The sequence below is a fragment of the Aptenodytes patagonicus genome, chromosome 3, assembly GCF_965638725.1.
Source record: "Aptenodytes patagonicus chromosome 3, bAptPat1.pri.cur, whole genome shotgun sequence".
NCBI classification, from domain to species: Eukaryota; Metazoa; Chordata; class Aves; order Sphenisciformes; family Spheniscidae; genus Aptenodytes; species Aptenodytes patagonicus.
In genome coordinates this window covers 72,586,218-72,611,077 of record NC_134951.1, presented here as the reverse complement: position 1 = coordinate 72,611,077, position 24,860 = coordinate 72,586,218, and the positions used below count along the sequence as shown (strand labels likewise).

The window sequence follows — 24,860 nt, the reverse complement described above, 5'->3', positions numbered from 1 at the left end:
CCAGGGTGCAGTGCTGTGCGAGGAGAGCAGCAAGAGGTACAAAAAGGGATCGCTGATTTTTGTATATAATTATGGTGGCAAGTGTTTTCTGATTGGAATTTTTTTCGTAATTAAAAATGGAAGAAGAAAAAGAATCACATAGGAGAAGTTGTTAGAATGGATTTAATTATAAAGCAATTTTATTAGGTCATCTTTTGAAATTAAAAGAAATCTGAATACAAGATTTGTGATACAGTAGGTAGCATCTCTCTCAGGGGCCTTGTTTCAATTTAAAATGCCATTACATTGACTGGTGGCACATAAAAGTTAGTGTCATAAAACAAAAATTATGATAGAGCTAATTAATTACATAATTATACCGGGGCTATCATTCAGCTTGTTGGCTTGATATCATAAGCCAGCATTACCTGGAGTGTTCGGTATAATAAATGTATGTATCCATTCACTAGATTCCTCATTCCTCCGGGATAAATTTGCAACCTGTGCAAATATTCCATTATAATAGGAAATTACTGAAGTATGTATTATACTCTAAGCACTAGTGGATAAAGGGACATAGTATATTTGCTTTTCTGCTTAAAAGCAGCTAAGGAAGATTTATTTTATTCTGAGATGGAACAAATAGTTCTAAATTAAGCTTCATGAGAAGGGCTTTCATGTTTATTGAATTCAGTGCTTAGTGTCTGATCAGCTGATAGGGTTCAAATGGAAACAGAAGAAAATGGCATTACTTTGAATTAATAGCTAATCATAAAGGGTTTAACTGTTCTATGTCCTCTTACTCGCTCAGGAATTGAGTAAGATTTTAGATAAGAAGAGGGGATATTTAATGATCTGAGCAGGGATTTGGAAGCCAGAGACTCTTAATTCACATCCAGTGTTTAATACTGTTCTGTCTCCTTTGGTAGAGTTGAGCGAGTCACTCTTAAGACTGCAGTTTTCAAAAATGATTTCTGACAATGGCTTGTCCATGCTGAGCCTGTTCTTCCAAGGCAGTGCCTTTGAAAGTCAGTTAGTGCCAGCGGAGGAGGGCCTCTTTCAAAAAGTCAAGCACAATTTGGCTCAAGGTACATACCTGGAGTTAAAAACCTTAATGTTTCTGCTGTCGCCTCCCTGTTTTTAAAAACTAACTAACTCTATTTATCTTTCTAGAGTACTATGAGGATTAATGAGCTAAAATTAACAAAGTGCTTGGAAAATGGGAATTTTCAGCACTGAGTCACGTGGTAATACCCTGCCTGGTGCTTGGTGACGACCACCAGGCGAAAGCAAAACAGAATTTACTTTAAATCACTGGCTTCGTATAACTTGGGTGGTAATAGTTTGTCCACATTTGTTTACAGTTTTGTAACTGCTTAGCATAACTCTGATGAATGCCTTTTTCTACATTCTGCTATGTTGAGGATACCCAATTATACCTCGTGGCAAACTTTGGCAGCCTTTACCGTACAGGAGGGAAGTGACTGACTTTCTCCAAAGCCACTAACTCTGCCACTCCTAAAAATCATTCCCAGGGAATTTTCTGTGAGAGTGATTCATTTTCTCCAAGAGTTTGCTATACCCTTGTAGCTGTATTTTGGACCTGCTGTGGTCATGTCATTTGATCTCCCACGTGGCAACGCTATGTGCTTGCTGCTTAGCCGCTTGGCTAGTAATAAGCTTATCCTGGAAAAGAAATGAGATGAAATACTTTTAAAAAATGCACTCATAAACGTGGAAAACCAAATAACAGAGCAACTAAATTTGCTTCAAGCTCCAGTGCTAAGGAAATTAAACAAGTATTTCTGTAGAATTAAAAAATGAGGGAATTGGGCTGGAATTCTTACAACTGTGGAGGAAAAAAATGCCTCATTTTAAGATGGCATTCATATTTGAGGAATAAACAACAGAGAGGGCACGAGAATTGAAAACTGTATATTTAGGGCAACCCCATGTGGGTTAATGATATATCTATAGAGTGCTGAGGCAGGAGGTGGAAGCATTAGTAGGTGTGAAAACCCATTGCAGTATGTGAGTTGCTGTCAGAGTTGGGCAATTTTTTTTTTTTTCCCCCAGCAAGTGGGTTTTTGCCAAAAAAGCTGTCATTTCTGGTTAGCTGACACTGTTGAAATCAACCCTAATTTGTAAATAGATCTCTGTGGTTAAAAAAAAAAAAAAGAAAGAAAGAAAAAAGTGGGGGATGGCAGTTTGGATATGCTTTAACAAGTTTCCATGAAGAAACACTTTCAACTGGGAGGGTTAGAGAGCTAAATGGGAAAGAAAACATTAAAAAAAAAAAAGAAAAAAAAATTAAAGATGGCCATACTGTTCCTTCACTCCCCATTGTACTCCTCATCTTTGGGGTAGGGCGCTTACCTTCTGTGCGGGGTCTGGGTTCCTGTCTGGCCCATCTTTCTAGAGGTGTGGTCCCAGAGCGGTGAAGAAGGCTTGGGTGCTGCTGACAAGGGGGAGGCTTGCTCCTCCTCCTGCTCCTCCTCCTCCCCTGCACAGCCTTAGCCCTCCCTCCCAGCCCCATAGCACTTGTCCCGCCCCTGTGTTGGCGGTGGCACTTGCTGGAGCCCTTGACGGAGCTAATTAAGGAGAAAACTTTCTCCTCTCCCCGCCCCCCGCAAACTCAGTGAGTTGAACCGGCGGGTGCAGAGGTCTGACAAGGGCCAGAGCCAGGTAAGCAGGAGGAGGAGGAGCGGGGAGCAGGCAGGTGCCGGGGGAGAGCTGGTTGCAAGGAGAGTTACTGTCAGAGGCGGCAAGCTCTCTTTCAGCCGACCTTCCCACAGAGCACCTCTCTAGCCATTTTGGAGCACGGGTTTTGCCTTCTGCATTCCCACCTCTCGCGCTGATCCCCGGGCTGCAGCATAGTCTGGGACATGCCAGTTTGAGTTGCTCCTGATGAAGCTATTTCGCATTGTATGAAGCATGGCTGGAGTCAGAGAGAGTCGGGCTTCGTGCTGTTTGACAAGTAGCTGGGATGTGTGCTGGAGAGGAGCAATGATATTTCAGCTCCTGATCAGCTAAACATTGAGATATTTTTGCAAAATATAACTGTTTCAGGAGGAGGATCAGTGGTTTGAACCCTCACGTGGGAATTGGCTCTTCTGTTTCCCAAGACATGAGCCGCTTCTGATTTTAATCTTTGTAAGCACACACAGAAGCAAAGCACATCGGTCGGCCACAAGTTTAATTTTGATATGACTAAATTCTTTTTAACAATGTGGTCGTAATAATAATTGGTCTGGATTCAATTCCAAGGTACTTTCTGTTTTAAATACGCTTCGCTAGATGGTTTACATGTCTCTGTAAAGCGTAATTGCAACTCACAGATTCTCCAGAAAACTTTGCTTCATTCAGCTTTGTCAGATACCACGGAGTTGAGGGAGGAAAAGGGAGACAGAGGTTGGCTCTGCAGCCAGCTGGCTGTATGCATGTTGCTGCGCACGCCCCTCCAGGTAGCACTCTGCATCCTCTTCCAGCCCCAACCCAGCCTGAATATCAGGAAGACCTGTGTGTCCCTCTTAAGAAAAGAGATAAAGTCAGGAGGACGTGAAGCTAAGGTGGTCTGTAGCCTCCAGCAGCTGGGGGCTGTGCCTGGAGCACTGGCTTGGACCGCTCTGCTTGTTGCTGTTTGCCCATAGTTTTTAAAGCATTTTGTGAGCATCGTTTAACGTAACGTTCAAAGCATTTCATAAACAAAAGCAAAACTAAAACTTAACTGAAAAACATTTCTAAAGTGACTTCTACTTTTAGTTCTTCCCAAATCAGGTCCTGTTTGTTTGCCTAGCTGCTGTTTCGACATTTAAATTCCCTTCATCATGCTGTAGTGAATGGCCTTCGTTGTGCTGCGTGTGTGAGGAATCAAAGAAATTTATTTTTATTCTTTCACAGGAAACTCTTTTGAGCTCAGAAGAGGTGAATATTGCTTCTTAGCTTCCCGAGTCTCAAGGACACCCACAGTCCTGTTAGATGTGGGCCCTGATCTGTGTTAGTTGTGCAGGTCTGCACACGTTGCTCCCTCTTGCCTGGTGGATCTAATACCAGATATCTGGTGGTTTTGCGTGGTGTAAGGCAACACACTAGAAAAGCGGTGCCTCTTTTTAATGTAGACATGTAGTTGTCTGTGCAGCATGACTACTTATCTGCCTGAAGATTGATGACTGCTGGATTTTCCTTTTTTTTTACTCATTACCCAATTTACTTCAGCAGGAAGTCACGTAGATGTGATAGCACATGCAGTGGCTGTTCATCAAAGCAAGCTCAGAGGTGAGGTGTGTGTTTACAGTAGTCTTGGACAACCGTGGTAGGTTGGCTCCCGCTCCAGCCGTTTGAGTGCCGTTAACGCAAGTGTCTTTGTCCTGTGCTCTTGAGAACCACTGGGAAAAAAACAGGTCTGGTCTGTGACAATACCTGGGACCGTAGCAGTGTAGAGGTTAATTCAAAGAAAGCGTTTGCCTCTTCAGAAGCTGGATCCATAGGAGCACTCGTTGCCTACTGCATGTTTTGCAATACGGAGTGTTTCCCAAGAGTGGTGGTTTAATGAGCCCTTGCTGGCGCTTGACAAACTGTCCTATTGGCTTCCTGCTAGATGTGTATGCTGCAAATTAAAAGATTGTTTATGCTATAAAATGGGGCAGCCTTTAAATGCTCTTTGTTGTGCTTTTCTACTGAAAGAGCATTCTGTTCTGCTTTGCTAAATGCTGCTATGATTTAATCCCTGTGAAGTCAGTGGGCCAAATAGTTTTTTCCTGGTGTAAACTCCATTAAATCCTGTGGAGCTGCACCTTCTGGCTCAGTGACAATATGTAGGCATAAATCATGACATTGCACATCCTACTGAATTCTGTAGAGTGACAACATGGACAGCAAGGAGATTTATTAATGATGATGAAGTTAGAGACATCCACATATAGACCAGTGCCTTAGGCATAATTTAAAACACATCAAACAGCAGATGTTCTGTGTTTCACAGAGGTAAGGTAGGTTGAGTAATTACAAAAACTAATTATCTAAGCTAGCCACAAATTCTTGCTAAACTATTAAGTAACTTCTTTTTTTCCCCTTTTTCCTTTCTGTTTTCATGACTTTTGTGCCTATAAATATGAGATGGAGAAGAAAATGTACCACTAAGGTGGTACACTTGGTACCTGGGCAGGGCCAGCTCCATTTGCTTTCCAGCTCTCCTCGGTGCAAATGACCTCTGAGAATGACCAAAGCCGTCCCATGTAAGCAATCCTGCAGTAGCAGCAGAAACCAGGAGAGGAGCCACTGACAGCACCCCTGCATGTCCAGCAGCCCCAGCCTGGAAGACCTAATGGCAGCAGTGGGCTGCAGCCTTTGCTGACACTCGTAGAGGATGGTGGCCATGGGCTCTGCTGTGCCTTCCTCCTCCGTACTACACATCTCCAGTTGTTGAACTGGAATAGAAGGGTGATGCACTTGCTATGGCTGACACTGGCCTCCAGTGAGACTGTATCTAAGAAGGCATTTGTTATGCACTTAGGAAACGAAAGTATTTAGGTAACAATTTGAGAAGCCAGTGTGAAGTGTTAAGCTTAAAACTGAAAAGCCTGAACAGTTGTCTGATGGGCAGATACTTGGACAGAGAAAGTTTAGAAAGTTAAATAACCCTATAAAAACACACCATTGATGTGCAGGGGCTAATCAGGCATTGCTGCAGAAGTGCAGGCAGCTATTTCCTATTATGTTGCTAATTTGTATCTCCTATTGATTACTGAATTAGCAAATGAGTCAAATTACTTTGCTTCACGATGATCAGTTAACCAACAAAGGAAGTCCCAAGGGATCTAAAGGACTCTGCTCCAGCTTCAAAATGGATGTTTCTGCAGATATTTAGAAAAAAAGAAAAGAAAAAAGAGCATAAAGCAGCCTACAGAAAGTCACACTTGCAGAAGTAGTGGCTGACTGGAGCTAAGCCACTGTTCAGCATGTGGCCCAACATGTCTTAAGCAACCTGTACGATACAAGAATGTTTGCATGAACATACTGGCTTTTTCTAAACACGAAAATGTGGAGTGTTTAAAGAAGAAGCATCACTTTCCTCACTGAAGGATGAGAACAAAGGAGAGAGGCTTGTCCTGCCTGGGGATTTCAGACCCTGGCCAGAAGTATGAGTTTCTCTTTGTCTAGGCAGCATCAGATCTGCAAAAAGAAGCAGCCTGGTTGCCTTGTCCTTCAGGAAGCATGTAGAGCACCTTCTGATGTTTCACAGTTTGCTCCCTGAAGCCTAAACATACAGATGAGAGGAGCCATGAAGGGAACCTTCTTGTCTGGCCTGTAATTGCATGTCTTGTTTGGTAACAATTAGTCTTGTCAGTGACAGGCATCTATTAATTCTGTGTTTAAGAACCCTATCTATGACAGCTGTATGCTAATTTTCTCTCAAGTTTTAACATTAATGAATTCCACTAAACATGTTTAGTTTTAGTTTTAGTTTTCTAGAAACTGAAGTTACTTGTATTAGTAGACTCAAGTCATGTTGATTTAGTAATGAGAATTTGAGCTAGTTGGTATCTGAAGTTAGGTCAAAGGCTTTCAGAAGAACTTGAAACCTAGGCAAAAAGAGGAAGGGGTTTTTGAATTGGTAATAAATTTAGTATTTCACTATCTTTTTAACTGTTGGTTAAAGCAGCATGAAAGCTGTAAACCACTGTACAGTTAATAACCACAGTTACTGCCCACAGATTGTTTTGAATTTACTCCAGCATTGGAGTGTGAATACTTAAGTAGTAATACTTGCCTGTGAGTACCAGCTGTGGGGAAACAAATGAACTGGCACTGTGCAATAGTTAAAAACTTACATAAATGCCAGTTAAAATTATTGAATTGAGCTAGCATGAACACTCCCATAATTCTGGAAGACTTAATTGGAGATTAATAAGAATCTGCACTTAGGGTCCATGGTACCTCAGTCTGCCCAGATTCATAGAGAACCTCAGTGAAGATGAAAGGTGAATCAAATTTGGCTTTCAGCTTGAAGTGGTGGAGGATATGATGTGTTTCAATGGATATTTCTCATCTGTGGCTGCAGCCTACCTGCCTTCTCTTAGATCTGTTTCCTTAGTGCAGAAGCTACCTGGAGACAGCTTTTGGTCTAGAAATCAAATGTGGCTGTAAAACCTCCTCATGGATAAGCTCAGTCTGTAGCAGCCATTTTTCATATGTCGAGGCTTGTATTGGTAGGACATAAGAGTGCAAAAAAATTACTTATTTGTTTGTTTATTTATTTGCTGCTGTGACACCAGACCATTCTTGTGTTATGGGCTCTGAATTCTTTTCAGCTGACTTATCACCTAATTTATAATCATCCTTCTCTGGCCAAAGAGGGTTTAGAGGAAAAAACCTGCTTTTGTATGAAGGCCTTAAAGAACTGTATGCCTCCAAACACCTCCTGATGTTTCCACATCTGGGTCTTCATGATGGAAACCCTGGAGCAACTCCAGCGTCCTCTTGTATCACAGCTTTACTAAACCTACCTAGGTTTATCCCCACACCTCATCTTCTAGACCCTCCTCACTTTTACTAGCAGTTTCTCCAGTGCAAATGGCCATTGTGGGTCAGTTAATGAATCTTCCATGGGAGTTTGTCTTCTCCTCCCAGAACTCTCTTGCTTTTCTCCTTCCTGACCACAGTTAATGTGCTCTTTGCAACCTACACAGAAATTTAAAGGGCTGCAGAGATTGCATGGGCTCTGTCCTGGATGCCAGGTGCTGGGTGCCCCTTCCATGCTGATCCCAGGGGTTAACATTAGCCAAAGAGCTGAAAGATCTGCTCCTCACATAAGCAAGACGTACGAGTTATTCATAACTGAACTAGTGAACCCAGAACCTTTCATATCTCTCTGGTGAAACTTGGATTCCTTCTTTAACAGAGATTGCGAGAATGTCTTTGGAAAGCCATTCGATAAATTCCTTTGGATCAACTGTTACTTTTTGAAAGATATTTCTTGAAGTCTTTCAGAAAGGAAAAGGATACAGAACGAAACGTTTACATACCTATTTTTTAACTTCATTACAAAAGAGTAAATATACTGTTGAAAACCTGAAATATATTTAGTTGTATCGAACCAAAAGAAATAAGCACATGCGTGCTACCTGCCAGGCTGAACCGTTTAACTGAAGTTATGAGTACTAGTCTCCAAGGGAGCATTTTTAGAGTTCACCACACTGATATTTCTCTTCTCCAGACAATGCTGGAATGCTTCACCTACCACTCCCTGTTTTTCAGTAAGTCTGAAGGCATTAAGACCACCAAGGCTTTGTACCTTTCTGAGAGTTGGCTCAGACTTTAGTATTATTTGCACCAGGGATTTTGGAAATATTTGTTATCTTCTCTTGGAAGCTTACTTTTCTCTTGATAGTAACATTGGCTAGAAGAATATGGGAACTGCAAGCTTATCGTAATTAACTGATCAGTCTGGAGAATTCACACAACAATGAAAAATGCAGCTTTCCATACACCTGGCTTAACTTTATTACCCAAATGTAATATCTTATTTCCATCTAAACCATGCAGCCGTGTTATGGAAACTCTCTGTAATGGAGAGAGAGAGAATATCCTACATGCTGAAGATTGGCTGTGTTGTGTTTTATTGACAGTTTCTAGAGCATTTGGGAATTAGTGAAAATATTGAATACTTTTTTTCCTAGTGGATAGACTGGACCTCCTATGATTCCTTATAATTACGGATCTTAATTTTTTTCAAGCTAAAATTCATCTTAGTATTCTCAGAGGTAAGTTGATGCCCACTTTATTGCTGTTTTGCAACATCTATCTGAAATCACTGGACAATACCAGTGTTTAAAAATGCTGTCAATTGCTCTGATCTGAGATCGGGGTATCTGTCTTTTACAGACTAGACCAAGCCCATCATAATTGCTTGAAGCTCTGTGTGTGTGTGTTGCCATATCTGAAGCATCTAACTACTGTAGATTAAAAACTGCAGCAGAGAGGACAGGAAATGAGAGCCCCATTTCCCCCTCAAGTGCCAGAGAACTACAAACAAGAGAAAGATCAGTTTGTAGCAGAGTAACATGAACATCTGAGCTGGAATCAGCAAGCGACAGGGGTGTAGGAGAACTGTCGGGGCTTCTTCACCAATGTGCACTTGCGATATAAGCATTCCCTTAGTCATAAACACGCTTCACCAGGAACTTTACATACCAGCACTAATGAAACTTAAAGGATTTCTCGTGCTCTACTGAACAGACAGAGGCTTCTGGCCATCTGTTTGCCTGTGCAGCTGTATTTAGGCATCTGTGTAATATTTGTGCTACGTTGGTGACAGAGGAACATAGGATGGAATGGAATTTCCAGACTCAGTGAGTCCAGTCCTCTGCTAGTTGAGGCTTTCAACAATCCTATTGATACATATGTCATATTCCATTTTAAAATAGGATAGACTGTTTGCATTCTTTGCTCCCAGGTAAGGCTGTTTCAGAAATTCGTTCATGCGATGGTTGAAAGCCAGTCTTCTAATTGCCAGCATAGACATATTCCTGGCCAGTGATACAACTGATCAGTATCTGCTGGCCTTGACCATTGCTTAAGTAGCTCCAGCTCACAACTACATGTTGTTAACACCTCCTCCAGACTTCCACACTTTTCTTCCTTTCATGTTTCCAACTGATGAACCACAGGTTATAGAAGGAATTGTTCTTACTGATCCCTGAAACTTTGTTCTATGCGATTTCATTCTGGGACTGTGGCTCCATCTTCAAGGTCATCCTGCATCTCCTTTATGCATCTCCAGTCATGCTCTTAATTAATGCTGTGTATTAACTTTGAATGATTAGAGTATTTAATCAGAGTACTTCCTATTGTACTTTCTTTGCTGAGACAAATAATGAAGATATCACGTAAAATTGGTCCCTAAACCCACCTTGGACAAAATCTACCATTAGCCTTTCCCAGGCCTAGAAGTTCATTCAGACCTGCTAGCCAGTTCTGCCTTGTTTTAATTCCTATCCTTTTCATTTTAGCTAATAATTTGCCTTGGGATATTTTAAAGGTTTGTGTTTTGGTTTTGTGTTTTGGGTTTTTTTTAAACTAAGTTTTCAGAAGGTTGGATTTATCCTATGTTCTTTGTCTTTAAAAACATCTTTTATCAAAGGCAGATGTCAGGTTAGTTTGACACAGTCTGTTTACCCATACTGTATGTACATAATTTTCCATTTATCTCCACATTTTAAATTTTTCTTCCCTTGAACTGATTGCGAAAGCCTTAGGTTACTACGTAGGTCACAGATCTGTAGTTTCCTACATTAGATTTCCCCAACATTCTCATTCCTTCTTTAACCATAGCTATTGCTTGTTATTCACCAGCTGCATAGCATCATCCTCTTTTCCCCATCATCAGTTGAATCATTTATTAAAATCCTTGCTCTTGAGTTTCAATTTCATATGCCCGGTTTTAAATGTTGCGAGCTAAAGAGAGTTTAATCCTGTGCTGAGTTTCATGAGTGCAGCTCTGTTTGCACCCACCTCAGACATGGTCGTTTTCTAGTCATTAATTGCTATCCTGCCTCACTCTTCCCTGTTGAGGACAGACAGATTTCAGCCTGGGTCAGTCGTGTCCTATGGGACTAGCTTTATCATGAGCTTTAGAGTCTGAATCTGTTTGCTATAGTGAATGTTTGGTGATGCGGTAAAGTGGATCAGGTGGAGTTGAGGATTCCAGGAAAGACTCACAGCTACTAGCTGTTAATCAAGCATCTTAACCTTAGCTGAGACAGACCCAGGTTCCGTTTCCTCTCCTGAATCTGACAGAGCAGGAGACTTCATCTCTCTCTCCTGCATCATGGATGAATACCCTGGTGTCAAGCTACTTCTTTTGAAAGCTCTGTGGTGTCTCTTTCTCAGCGTTTTGGCAAAAATAAAATAGCATAATGAAAAAGGACATGGTTTCATTCTGATAAAAAGCAAACCTTTTTTGCAATCTCAGAAATGCTGCAGAATGGAAACCCGATTTTCCATATTGGTGTAGTCACTATATTTTTACAGAGGTCAGGACTGCCTGTGCCTGTCAGAGTGCTTCTTTACTTGCTAAGGATAGTTATCAAGTGATGCACAGAACTGCTGCTCTTGCTAGATCTGAAAATGATGCCCTGCAGTGGTCTTAGTTTGTCTTGGAGTGAGAGACTGAGTACATTTAATTTTGCTGTGTTTTGTGTCTTCTCCTGTAGAACTAGAAGGAATTTTTTGTTCAATTTATCGTTGTCAGTAGAGTGGCAGGTGGAAACACACCCTTTTGCTGTAGTTTGAAAAAGGGGGTGATTACACCACCTACGTAGTGCTTGACATTTGATAACACTTGACATGCTTGTGATTATTTGGCATTTTTCGAAATTGGTGAGAAAAATCTAAAACAGAACAAGTTCTGAAGTATTATGAAAAAAAGAATTATAAAAGAAACAGGATCCTTAGTTCCTACTTTCTCCTCATGGTAATTTTGCCTTTGCAGTGAGCGGCTAAAGTGGTAAGAGCAGCGCTGACTAGAAAGTAATTAAGGCTTCTTCGTTAATTAAATAGGAAAAAAAGAGATAAGTGACATTTGCATTTGTTGATGGCTTCTTTATGGTAAATGAATTGCCGGATGGTCGATGTTGATGTTTTCCAGTTGATTTCCTTTGGTTTCTCGGCTGGGATTGTAGCACAGATTATTATTGTCTCATACATCTGCTAGAGGATGTGTTTCCATTGTACCTCACCACTCACAAACATGTGAATAACTTCCCTATTGACCACTTGTATGTGTATCACCGCAACGACGTGGGAAGAGACATTCCTGTAGGCGTACAGAGCTCTTGGATACGTTGTGCATTTGTTTTTCTCACTGACTGTCCCATCTGTGTGCTCCATGACTACTTTTAATTGAATGATGAGTAGTGAGGAGCATGACTTAGGAAGTATGCTTTCTTTCAGTTTTTAGTGGTTACATTATAATTTCTCTTGAATGATTGTAACTTATGTATCTGCCTGCCAGCAAGACACAACATCGCAGGAGTAATGGCATTCTCCTTTGGTGATGCTGTTGGTAGCTGAAGGTGCTGAGCAGGTTCTTAGTACTTGGTAGTTCGTTGCTAGAAACCAAGCAAAAAGGTTGGTATGCATTTCATACCATGTAGTTACGCTTTTCACATAATGGCGTTTTCCCCCGGTGCTTTTCTGAGAATTTTAGCATTTATCTGAGGTTGCTATTCTTCTTGTTTGCAACAAGCTGACTGTATTGGGTTTGCGTGGCAAGGTTTTGGTAGCGGGGGGGCTACAGGGGTGGTTTCTGTGAGAAGCTGCTAGAAGCTTCCCCTGTGTCCAATAGAGCCAACGCCAGCCGGCTCCAAGAGGGACCCACCACTGGCCAAGGCTGAGCCCATCAGCGACGGTGGTAGCGCCTCTGTGAGAACATATTCAAGAAGGGGAAAAAACCTGCGCAACTGCAGTCGAGAGAGGAGTGAGAATATGTGAGAGAAACAACTCCGCAGACACCAAGGCCAGTGAAGGAGGAGAGGGAGGAGGTGCTCCAGGTGCCGGAGCAGAGATTCCCTTACAGCCTGTGGTGAAGACCATGGTGAGGCAGGCTGTCCCCCTGCAGCCCATGGAGGTCCACGGTGGAGCAGATATCCACCTGCAGCCTGTGGAGGACCCCACACGGGAGCAGAGGGATGCCCAAAGGAGGCTGTGATGCCACGGGAAGCTCGCACTGGAGCAGGCTCTTGGCAGGACCTGTGGAGAGAGGAGCCCATGCTGGAGCAGGTTTGCTGGCAGGACTTGTGATCCCATGGGGGACCCATGCTGGATCAGTCCGTTCCTGAAGGACTGCACCCCGGGGAAGGGACCCACGCTGGAGCAGTTTGTGAAGAACTGCAGCCCGTGGGAAGGACTCACATTGCAGAAGTTCATGGAGGACTGTCTCCCGTGGGAGGGACCCCACGCTGGAGCAGGGGAAGAGTGTAAGGAGTCCTCCCCCTGAGGAGGAAGGAGCGGCAGAAACAGCGTGTGATAAACTGACAGCAACCCCCATTCCCCGTCCCCCTGCTCCACTGGGGCGGGGGGGAGGTAGAGAAAATTGGGAATAAAGTTGAGCCCAGGAAGAAGGGAGGGTGTTTTTAAGGTTTGGTTTTATTTCTCATTACCCTACTCTGATTTAATTGGTAATAAATTAAACTAATTTCCCCAGGTCGAGTCTGTTTTGCCCATGACTGTAATTGGTGAATGATCTCTCCCTGTCCTTATCTCGACCCATGAGCCTTTCATTATAATTTCTCTGCCCTGTCCAGCTGAGGAGGGGAGTGATATGAGCAGCTTTGGTGGGCACCTGGCATCCAGCCAGGGTCAACCCACCGCACTGACTTGGTATTTTAGTGTCTGGAGACAGTCCTGTTTGCTAGATCAGAAGAAGATATCTGCTTAAGAGGTTCCTGTCCTTCCCAGATGGAAGTGATACACATTTCAACTCACCATGCGTGAGTGAGTGAGTGTGTGTGTGTGTGTGTAGACAGGACAGAGAGGTATGCTGCAGTAGAGAAAAATTATGTTAAAAGATTTAAACCAAGTTTTGTTTAACCCATTATTATTAGCCCCTTTTTTCTTCCAGACAGATTTATCACAAGAATGTCAATAGAATAAATCAAATGTACTACTGTAATGGATCTGTATAGGCAGACTTAGTCATGGTATACTCACTTACTATGCTGGAAAGCCTCTCAAGCAGTGTTTCCAGCAAAGTAGTCCATGTTTTCTTTAACTAGTCAGTAGTGTAATTGTAGTAAGGTTAAGTAACATTAGAGATAGTTTTTTAAAAATAATAATATTAATAAAAAAAAATAAATTGCCGTGAAGTGCTGGTTTGACCTCACATTTGAACGATTTTTAGGAATGTATATCTCCATGAATACTTTTCTGTGCTTATTCCCAGCAAAGATCCAGAAGGTTATATACCAGAACGATTTCATACTCACACAGCTGTAACATTTCTCTTAATTCTATGCATACTCTCTACGGTTTTATTGCTAGTTTTGCCTGAAAGGATAGTGGTTACCCAGTCTGTAAGGTAACAGTTTTACATTACTACTTTTGAACATCTTTGTTAATGTGAATCCCATTGTAGAGCTAAATCCAAATTTGAATGTTTAAAGAAAATATATTTTGTATGGTTTGGCTTGTTACTCCCCTTCCATTTAGTACTAGAAGTAGAGAGAACTTCAATATTAAACTTGCTGCTGTGTTTATGTCCTTAGGCTTTGCATTTGAAATTACCTGTTCTCTGAGGTAATACTCATTTTCTTTGCCCCTTGATTTGTTTTTTTTTTTTTAGCTATGCAGCTGATGTTGATGCTTCTATGCTCTTTGGGAATAGTTTGATGGTTTTGTAGGAGCAGATCCAAAGGAAGTCTGCTTCCACAGTAAAAGAAGGAGAGGGAGACAGGATATGGATGCTAAACAGATCAACAAGCCTTACGTCCTTCCTTCCTTCCTTCCCTCCCCCTGTTAGTTTGGCATACAACGTGCAGTAGGATGTCCTTTTTCACCTTGGATCCTTTCCACGTAACTTTTTTTAGTTTTTACTCTTTAAAATAACATTCACTGTTCCTTACCCTAACTACCATCAGTAACACATATTCTGCCAACAGCAAATGCTATAAAAATGGGCAAGACTATACAGACCTACCTCTAGGACCTCTAGTCCTATGGACTACAACGGAAAAACAAAGATGAGGGTGAAGGGTGGAAAAGATAGATCATCTGGACAAAGTGCTATAATATTCTGTTTGCCTATTTTGGGTGTTGTTATCCCGATTTCTTCTGTTCATGTTGTCTGCTGATTGTTCTACCTTATTTTCCTCTTCCTACATTTATGCTTTCTCTTCATTGCTTGCGTAGGTTAGTTTTACTTCCTGTTTTGTAAAGGACAAATACGTTTAATGGTCACTTTGTAAAATCAGGGAAAGGATATGGGTTTTTTTCTCATTAGATAGCTACCTGAGATCAAACTCTAGATCCTTTATGCGACTGCAACATCCATCTCAGGTGCATGTTGTTTGGAGGTATGGGGAAGAAGTGCATTAAAACCCAGAAGGCAAGTAAAAAGAGCACAACTGGGAAACAATGGGAAATAATATCCTTGGCATTGCCTCACCCCCAAGAAAATGTTACTTAAAAGTCAATTCAAGTTTTAGGGGTTAGCTTACCTTTTGTATACCCAGGAGTTGACAGTGATGGAAGTCAATAAGCGTTCATGTATACCCATATACAGAAGAGAGACTCAAAATTACTTTAAAAGTCCAGAGGGCAGGAGAAAATTATTCAGGCTCGGTGAAGGAAGAGTGGTAAAAGCATAATAAAATAAATAGACAAGGCAGACTCCTTGTTAAGATCTTAAAGATGGGTGGCTGTTTGGTGGAGTTGTGTAAAATATGTTTTTTCTGCAAAGGTGGTAACTCTTGAGGTATTGCATGTTATGTAGGCTCTGAGATATCAGGAGTCACACCTGACTCCAGGAAGAAAAGGTAGAAAGGGGAGGGGAGAAAAGCGATGGGACCTTGGTTCTGCAAGGATAGGGAAATGACAGAGTAGTCAAGTCTTTGGCATCTGGGTGGAAAGTGTCAGCCTCAATGCTAAGCTTGGCATAGGTACCTTAATAACATATGGAAAAATAAAGTATCAAGATGACATCGTGCTGAGTTATTTGCATCTTTCTCTCTGGCTTTCCTGTGGAGTCTGTCTGCCATGTTTTGTCTTCCTAGGGAGGCTCCTCATGGGCTATAAGGTGCTCTTCTGGGCCTAAAATTCCCATTTCCCTCCCTGCTTCAGTCCATGTTTGTCAATTCTTGCTGAGAGGAGCTGGTCCTGCTCTGCAGGGACAGGACAACAGCAGCACCCAGGTGGAGAGATACAACTGTTGTTCGCAATTTTTCATTATTGCTAGCTCTCATGATTTTACTGCAAGATGAGTGATATTTGTTTTAATTACCACCTCAGTTGCTGGAGTCAGTGATTAAATGAGAATCTCAGCTTTCACTTAAAAATAAATCCCCAACATTTGTAGGTGTTGAGAAAGAGTTTGAAAATGTGGTAATGTGGTGTGAATTATAACCTAGAGGCTTAGAGGCTAGGAAACAAAGCAGCAAATTAAAAAACCCCTTCATTTTATTACTATTTTATCATCTGAGGTTGCTAAAAATCCTCATTATTTTTTTGATGGCTGCTTTATGTTTTTCAGCTACTTGGATTGATAATGCTGCAGATAAAAAATCACTTCTTCACTTCTAAGAGTTTTAATTGGAATTTCTGTGTAAACGTGTCTGCAGATTTTAAGCAGCCAATTGAGGAAATGTAAAGAGAAAAAACGTCATGTTTATATGAATGTTCAGCACTGTTGGATAGATCTTGAGTTTACACATAAATATTATTGAAAGTTAAGTCTGTCAGTAAGTAGAGCAGGGCAGTGCCTTCTCTGGTTTTTGCATTGTGCCAGTTACTATGTACATGGATTCCAAACTTAGTAAAATCAGTAAACTATTAGTAACAAGAAGGGATTTTGTCCGTATTATGAACTGTGGTGTTTGTTCCAAGGCAAAATTCTTTTTTCTTCTCAAATCTTTAAGGGATTCAGGACTAAGTCGTGTTGAACAGTAGTGTGCTCATCCAAGGAGAACTACTGAGCGCATTTAATTATCCTCACTGGTTGTCTCAGCACAGGGTGTGCTGATTATAGATAATGCTACCTTCGAAAGCACGCTGTTAGCAAGAGCGTTAGGTTTATTTTTGTAGATCAAATATGCGCGTTGCTTCAAACTGTCTTAGATGTCCAGCTGCTGTTTTGAAAGCAGAGTTTCCAGGCATAGTTGCTCCTTGCTTTGACCTCTTGTGTTATTTTCTGGGTGGGTGGAGAGGATCGCAAATTTTGTATTCCTTCTCTCCCCCTGCAGTAATTCTACTAGACACTGAAAGTATTTGCAGATAAAAGCAAATAGTTTTCCTGTTCCTGTCCTATAACCCTCTAATTTATTTATTTGTTTTCTTTTGAATGCAGATTTTAGTAATGTGCCTGATGTCACATCCAGCTTGAAAAGGAGCAGTACTGATGGCACTCTGGACCAAGTGCCACACAGGGCAAAGACTGATCCACCTTTCAGGGTAAGAACATGCTCGACATAACAATCCTTATGAACGAAAAGACAGTGTTGTAGTGTTAACGCTCTGCATTTTGTGGGAAAGACTTTAATGTATGGCACTAATTTGGAAAAATTTTTATGCACGTTAGCTGTATTTAGTGTTTTATTATCTTGAAGTCACCCTGACAGGTCAGCATCTACGGCACAGCTGCTGCATCTCCAAAAGCAGTGTGGTGGGGCCAAATGGCAAACAGGCAGAGACTTGTCAAATTTATCTTTCTGTGTTGCTTGAACCCAGTTCTGCAGAGAACAGTAAAGCTGCTACAGCTTTCTAACTGATTCAGTTTGGTTCATGTTTTCTTTTTGCTGATACTTCTAGGGCTTGTTGTTAAGATTGCAGCGACCATAGCAACACTTGCTTAACGTCAATAGTTTTAGACTGGACTACAGACTTGGAGAGGTGCAGTGTTTGAGACCCAGTGATTCCCACTCTCTAATTTGGATGAACCTTTATGTGTCTGCAGTTCCTGTTTGACTTCAGCTGGAGTAATGGATGCGTAGACCTTCTCTCAGTCAGGACTTTGGAGGCTGAGGCAGGGACCCCCAGAATTAGTGTCTACCTTCGAATGCATTGGTCTTCGAAGAGTGACTTTTTTGTCCATTTTGCTCTGAGTCAGTCAGATTGCAACCTGTGTCCAACTCAAGTGCATATTTTTTTGAACCCTCCAACTGCTAGCACGGGTGGTGTTTTCCTGTTGGTGGCTGTCATTCTACTAGGCATTGCCATTCTGACAACAGAAATGTTTTTGTTACTTCTGTTGATGAGTTGGTTGTATCTCCAAGCAAATTTGTGATAACACTTGTGTTACACTCTTGCATAACATAAATTAAGTTAGAGTTTTTATGGTTCTGGAATATATTACTGTCTTGTACTAATTTGTATGAAAAATTGGTAGTAGAGATAAGGCAGAACGTAAAAACTCAGAATACCAGAACAGGGAAGATACATTGTGCCTCTAGCCATACCTACCGAGAGGAGCTGATCCTCTCTTACTTTTGGAATTACTTTGTAATCTACTTCGGTCTAATATAGGTGACTTTATGCAGTTTCCCTAGAGAGTAAGGAGAAGCCCGGTGATTGTGGGTCTTTAGCCCATCTCCTGCTGCACAGGGGATTCCCACAGAGATAATCTACATCCTGTGTCACACATTGCTTACGCTCCCAAAAAGTCTTTGCAACCAGACAAGAATAAACTGGATTTTTCCTCCCCAGGACACATTGTTCCTTTGGAAGGGGTAATGTGGATTTCTCTACTCTCCTGTTTTAGGGCTTCTGCAGTGTTTTAGAGGCAGGGATCTTTGCAGGAGCACAGCGGAGGTGACCCCAAGGCTTAGGATGCTTTGGTGGCTGGCTGCACCAGCAGGTTGGTGCTTGGCCAGGTTCCCCTGGGTGCCTCGGGGTGCCCTGCTCGCCTGGGGTACGCGCTGCCCCCCATGCACTGTGCAGACATACACAACTGAGCTCCCGTCCTGCTGGAGGGGAGGAGATTCTGGGGCGGCAGCTTTGCTTGAGTAGAAAAACAAAGCCAATCCTGATCATCTGTGTCAAATGCACAAGATGACAGAAAATTAGGGAGAGTTCAGGAGGATTTAAATACACACAGAACAATTCATGTACACTAGCTGTTGCTCTGAACGCACTGAATTTGCTCCAATGCTCTAAATTACGTGCTGCAATTAAAGCTCAAAGAAGAAAGGAAAACAGACAGGTCTGCTCCCTGCCCTCTCTCCAGCCTCAAATCTGTCACGTCTAGCAGTATTAATGGCTTGTGCACAATTTGCTGAAGTCACTGCCCATGCCATATTGCGGTTCACTTCTTGGGTTGGCATGCAGGTCTGCTAGTGTCATTCTGAAAATTATCTGAAGCTGTCCTAGTTTTGTAGGTACAAGGGGGGAGAATGGCTTGGCAATCAGAGGCAGTCTGACTTGAACTGCAGCTGTAAACGAGTCTGTGACAGCTCTACAATTTCTGCAAATGGTTTGTAATTGATTGCTGTCTTTCTGTTGGAGGGTGCCTATTACTGTCAGAGCTTTTTGTCTGACCCTTTTGATTACTCCAGTAGATGTAGAATTAAAAAAAAACAAACCTCACAGTAAATTTAGGTAGTGTATATTGTATGGGCTTTTGTGATTGGGTAGAAAAGGAATGAAAATGATTTCTGTTTTTATAGCTGTGATTTGGGACTGCTCGCCAGATGAACAATAGTTATTGCTAATAAAAGCTAGTTTGAGGAAATTGCACAGCCTCAAAAAGCATAGCATCTGGATTTGGGTTTGTTTCTTTTTTTTTCCCCCTTTGCCTTCTGTTTCCTGCATGTGCTAACTTGACCCACGCCTGTGGGAGAGCAGTAGCGCAGACACCTCGGCATTAGGCGATGTCACAGAAGTATTGGGGAGAGGAGATCTGTAGGCACAGCCCTGTGGAGAAGACGTTGGTGGCGCTAGGAGGTTCTGAGCACAGCCTGGAACAGGCAGTTTGGGATTATTTCAGGGGAGAGACAGCTAGAGATGCTCACTTCCCAGTTGACAGCAACTGTAGATGTAATTACTTGGCTCTGAGAGAGCAGACTCCTTTGAAGTTTGGTTGATTTTTGTCCCGTAACAGGTAAGTAAATAAAAAAGTCTTAAAGCTTGGATTTAATGGTTGCATGTCTGATTTCTAGATTTTGTGTTTCTTATTTGGAGCATTTTTGTTTGTTTGTTTTTCACTATTATTTTCTTCATCTCATACCACGCTAAGGTTAAGCATCATCTTGACTGAAAGTACAGTGAGGCATTTCAGAAGTGCCTTGTAATCTCAAAGGAATAAGTCTTTTTTTGCATGTGTACTACATTCAAACCTGCATTCATTCATTCATTCATTCATTCATTTTTTGTAGTCTGAGAAATGAATGAATTTAGAATAGTTGTATGTTTGTCTTTCATCTGAGAGCTAACAAATGAATTAGAAGGGCAATAGAGGATTCTTTCATTCCAGAAATGGAAGCTGTTCCTTAAGTTATAAAATATGATTAAAAACACATGGACATCAGGAACCATCTATTCCAGATGCTCATTAGTTTTGTCAGCTCTGTATTCTCTGGGATGCCCCATTTATACCTTTAATACCTTTAACTTTATTTTCGATTTTATTTAACAAGGATCGATGTTATACTTCTAACACATTCTGCTGCAGTACATTCTCAAACTGTGTTAAAATACTGTTTATGTGGCAGTGGCATGTCGTCCTTGCAGTTGTTGGTTCTCGAGTATGTAGGCGTACTGTTGACAGAAGAATAGAGGACCTCAGAAAATCTGGGGATTGAGTATGCCTGTCAGTGCAATTAGGTTTAGTAGTGTTTAATCATTTTGAGAACTAATTGTTCGTGCTCCTGGTGCTCAGTTAAATCCTGGTATGTTGACAGTTGCCAAGAATCAAGCTCTGCGTACATCAAACTAGCATGAAGCTGAATAAATAAAAACCCGAAACTTTTCCTTTAGCTACTCATGATTTCTAATTGCAAACTGTATTGGTTAGAAATGTTTTCTCTAGCCCATGGTTTCTTTTAAGATGAAGTTCAGTAGTCTCTTACTAATTTGCTTATCTTTACTTTGTATTTTCAATATATTAAAAATATCCTCTTATGAAAGACAAATATAGCTAAAAGGTGAAAATTTACCATATAAGTAGCTACTATTCTAAGGTGTCTTTTAAGAATGCTGTGATCTGGCTTTTGGTTGCTCTGAATCTTTTGAGCATCATCAGAGATAAGTATTTCCAAAATCATATTAAGATTTAACAGACAGAAAGAAGGAACTTCATATAAATGCATGTGTGAGAGGGGGAAGATGTATTTTCACTTTAAAGATTTTACAGATCATAAGAAAAAACCTTAGAGTAAACTCTGTGCAAATATTTCACATAACTTCATTATATTCTCAGCTGTATCTTAGAGTTCTTTAAGAAACTCAAGAAACCCAGTAAAAATAGCTAGTGTGATGCTTTGTAATCACAGTAAAAACAGTCAATGAATGCAGAATGGTTTTATGCTGGCATCTTCAAAAATTAAGATTGCAGATGCAGAAACAGAAGCTACTGTGGTGAGAAACGTTGAATGTTAACAAGAATTTGTTTTCTAAAGAATGGCCAACTGGTTTGATTTTGTAATGCTTTTGAAGTGGTGCTATATTTCTTTCAAACAATGAAGTAAAATTGATTCTGGGAATAAGTTGGGTATAGAGACTTACAGAAATTGCCTTTGCTTTGCTGTTGACTCTTAAAATAGTCAATCTACTCTCAGAAAGGGTTATTGATCATACATCAGTATGTGTATATGAGGACAAGTCTATCCCCATCACCTCTTAATAAAAAATAAATAAAAAATACTGCACACTGCAGAGGGAGAAAACTAACTTTTTTTCTTGGGAATACCATTATTAATGCAATGAACAGAAATTATGGTTAAAAATCCCTGAACACCTTTCCCTAGCATGGGCTGCTTTAGATTAGCTCAACTCACTCCTCCGCTCCTGTTTGACAACCACATTCACTTTCCCTCCATCTGGTGAGGAAATGAAGAACTCGTGACAAGTCTGGTCAGCAGAGCGCATGGCACCTTTGGCAAACACAAATCTTCATCTCCTGCAGGATGAGGCATTTTCATCAAATGCTTTCAGCTTTTTGTAGGGATGAGGTGCAGGTCAGTATAATGGGCCCTGCTTGAAATGTCCATATTTATAGATACAAGGGAAAAAAAGTAGAAAAAATACGTACTTTTGCATTTCAGAAGTCTGCTTTTGGATGCTCGAGTTTCCTATGTAATGTCAAATCATCCTTCCAGTGCTTTTGAAGCTTGTGTATTCTGTTTATTGTGATGCCAATTGTGGACAATCCTCCATTTGCCAGAGAAGAGCTTTTCCAAGTGCAGTGAGAAGTAGATGTTTCCATGATCTCTGCATGTCTGGGACCATGGTGATAAATCTGCTTTTCAGTCTCCCTGCATACGGTCCCGCTTCTCACGCTCAAGGAGCCAACGTGCAAACGTGCCTAACTTGGATAACTGTTGAGGTTTTTCTTCCAACCCATCTAAAGTGTATGTGCAATTGAGCAGCTGGTTTGCATGTCAGATGGTGCCCGAGAGGTGTGGATGCAGAGCCTGAGACTGGATCAGAAAGCAAACCCATCTTCCCACTTCTGCATCATCCAACTACCACAGCAGGCTTCTCAAAACAGTGCTTTCAACAGATGCAAAATACATGTGTCACAATTTCAAAAAGGAAATCCTTGTGTTGCCTATTAGCTGATTTCACACAGCTATTTCTGTAATAAAAATCAGCGAGTATTGTAAAGAGTTTGCTGCATATGTGGTTTTGGCCTCTTGTATATACAGCATAGCCGTATACTGGAGGGATGGTTCTCATAAGTTGAAGAAATTAATATTTTGTCTTCAAACTGTCTAAAACTGATTTTGAAACCACTTCATTAGAAGTAGCACTAAAGCCATCAACTTCTCATGCAGATAGAGTAATTTAAGGGTAAAAATCCTGAGGTACAATATACATTCAGGTCTAGGTTCAAACCTGAATGAAAGAATGTGTATCCCGTTGCAAGTCCGTCTGAATGCTCAATTATTAAAGAAAAAAGTGTGATTTGATTGTGGGGAGAGGAAGGGGGCAAGTACAACAGTTGCCATGGAATAGTAGAGGTGAAAGCAGTTAGTAATCATTACTCATATAGTCCAATCCCAGCAGAAAATTAATGCAGTTCTTCAATGTTTATGAATGGTTTGAATGGTATTTTATCTTCCAGAAGAAAGCAAGTGGATGCTAGGAATGATGTATTCCTCTGATTTGTTGCCTAGAAAACATTGTACAAGCATGTGATCTGTAGCATATGTGCTGTGGGATAGTTCAGGGCATCACTGTTCAAAACACACCCAGCAGCCTTCTATTGGTGCTGTCAGTAAATGTAATCCTATATATTCAGTTGTGGTGGTTCATTTATTTATTTTGATCTGGTGACGACACTCATTCACTCTCGGAGATGCGATAGGGATCATCAGTCTGAATGTGTGTATATAAGCAGCGGATGCTTGTCTTTTAGTGGGTAAATGTCAAGAAGTGTTTATTCTTCCCCAACAAAGTTAAACACTTTCCTAGTATGACTTTTTGGTGAGAAAGTTAGAGAGTTACCAAAATATACTGAATTAGAAGGAAGATTTGCAATAATATGGTGCATAAAACATAAAAACTGACAAGTACAAATCGTGTTTTGATTACATTTAGGGTGGTGTAGCAGAGTATGTATGTATGTTCACATGTGTCTGGTAGATTTCAGAGCCATATTTCTCTCCATTTGGTGTAAGTGGCATCCTTTCTTGCTAGTCAGTTAGTGACCCCTACACCCAAAACATCCCCAAAGAAACATTAACATTGAAATAAAACTGTGGGAAATCTAAAAAAAAAAAAAAAAAAAAAGTGTGTGTGGAGTAATTTTGTTAAGCAAAGACTGTAAAAATCAAAAATCTTGGAAGGCAAACGTTACTACTAATCAAGTAAACACCAGTTGTTGAGCTACACTGAAAGAAAGCGAAGCAGAAATGACCAGAAGCTCAACAGAGGTCCCTCTGGGAAAAGTAAAATAAAAGGAAGAAAAAACTACTGGTATGCCCATATGGCCCCAAACCTATTTCTTGCATGGAGGCAATTCCAGTTAAATGATGTTCGAGGTGATAGCTTCTCATTAGCTCTATTTTGCATTGCCCAGGCAGTTCCCACTTGCACAGCATGTCATTAATTGCAGGAGAGCTGCCTGCCTGAAGGTTTACTCAGCATCCATAGGACACTAAGGATCTTTCCTTTGTTTTAATCGTGAGAACTTCTCTTTAGCAGCTGATGAGATCCAAAAGCTTGGGGAGTAGTCTGCAATTAACATCCTTTTTTTTCTGTTCTTCATAGGAAAGGGATTAACAACGTAGTACTCTCAAAATCATGTATACTCCTCTGCAATTCAAGTGTCATTTCCCTCCAGATGTGAGATGCGTTTAGGGAGTCTAAGAGCTAACATGGGAAAATAGCATGTTCCTCAGCAGTGGTTTTCCTTGATTCAGTTGTGCCTGGAGGGGACAGTCCTGTGCCAAAAGCGTGACAGAAGCCCGTGGGGAGCTCTGCTAATTTATTGTGCTTCCCTCGCAGACAGCCCAGCCTGTGGTGAGCCTAACCAGAGTTGCTGGCTCCAGCAGTGTGGAGCTGCAGCCGGACCCCTGCCTTTTGAGAAGGATATCAGTGATACAAGTGAAATTGTAGCCTGTTAGAAGTCTGTAAGTTTTGCTAATTAACTTAGGTTTCAGTATTTTATTCCATCCTTTAGAGGAGGCACCAAAACTGACGGATTAGGTTACAGAAGGCTTGCTGTAAACCTACCAGTGAGTGCTTGCTACTGACCCCAGTCCTGGATTTCACTTTGCTGCCTTGATCCTGCAGTTCTTTAAATGCAGCAGAGCCACCCTATGGATGGCCCAAAATTCAAATACAACAGTTGCCTGTCTTGGCTAACGTAGTGAGGAGCCTAGAAACCATAAAGCTTGAAGTGTGAAAGGTGCTATATCCAGAGTGAACCTGCAACCAGACATTAGGTCAAGCTCTGGATGAAGATCTGTGTGCATAGTTAATGGTGGGGAGTCGCAAGAACGGCAAGAAAG

General features: G+C 41.3%; 1 protein-coding gene across 2 annotated transcripts in view; it reads left to right on the top strand.

Moving 5' to 3' along the window:
- TIAM2 (TIAM Rac1 associated GEF 2) overlaps window positions 1-24,860 on the top strand; it is a 148,269-nt gene that overhangs the window by 96,170 nt on the left and 27,239 nt on the right. The window contains exon 15 of one of the 2 annotated variants that reach the window (XM_076333810.1): window positions 17,039-17,142. In XM_076333810.1, the coding sequence (XP_076189925.1) occupies window positions 17,039-17,142 (104 nt within the window). Of the gene's footprint in view, window positions 1-17,038; window positions 17,143-19,685; window positions 19,787-24,860 lie in introns of those variants that run through there. The other variant, XM_076333809.1, reaches the window with a different exon arrangement.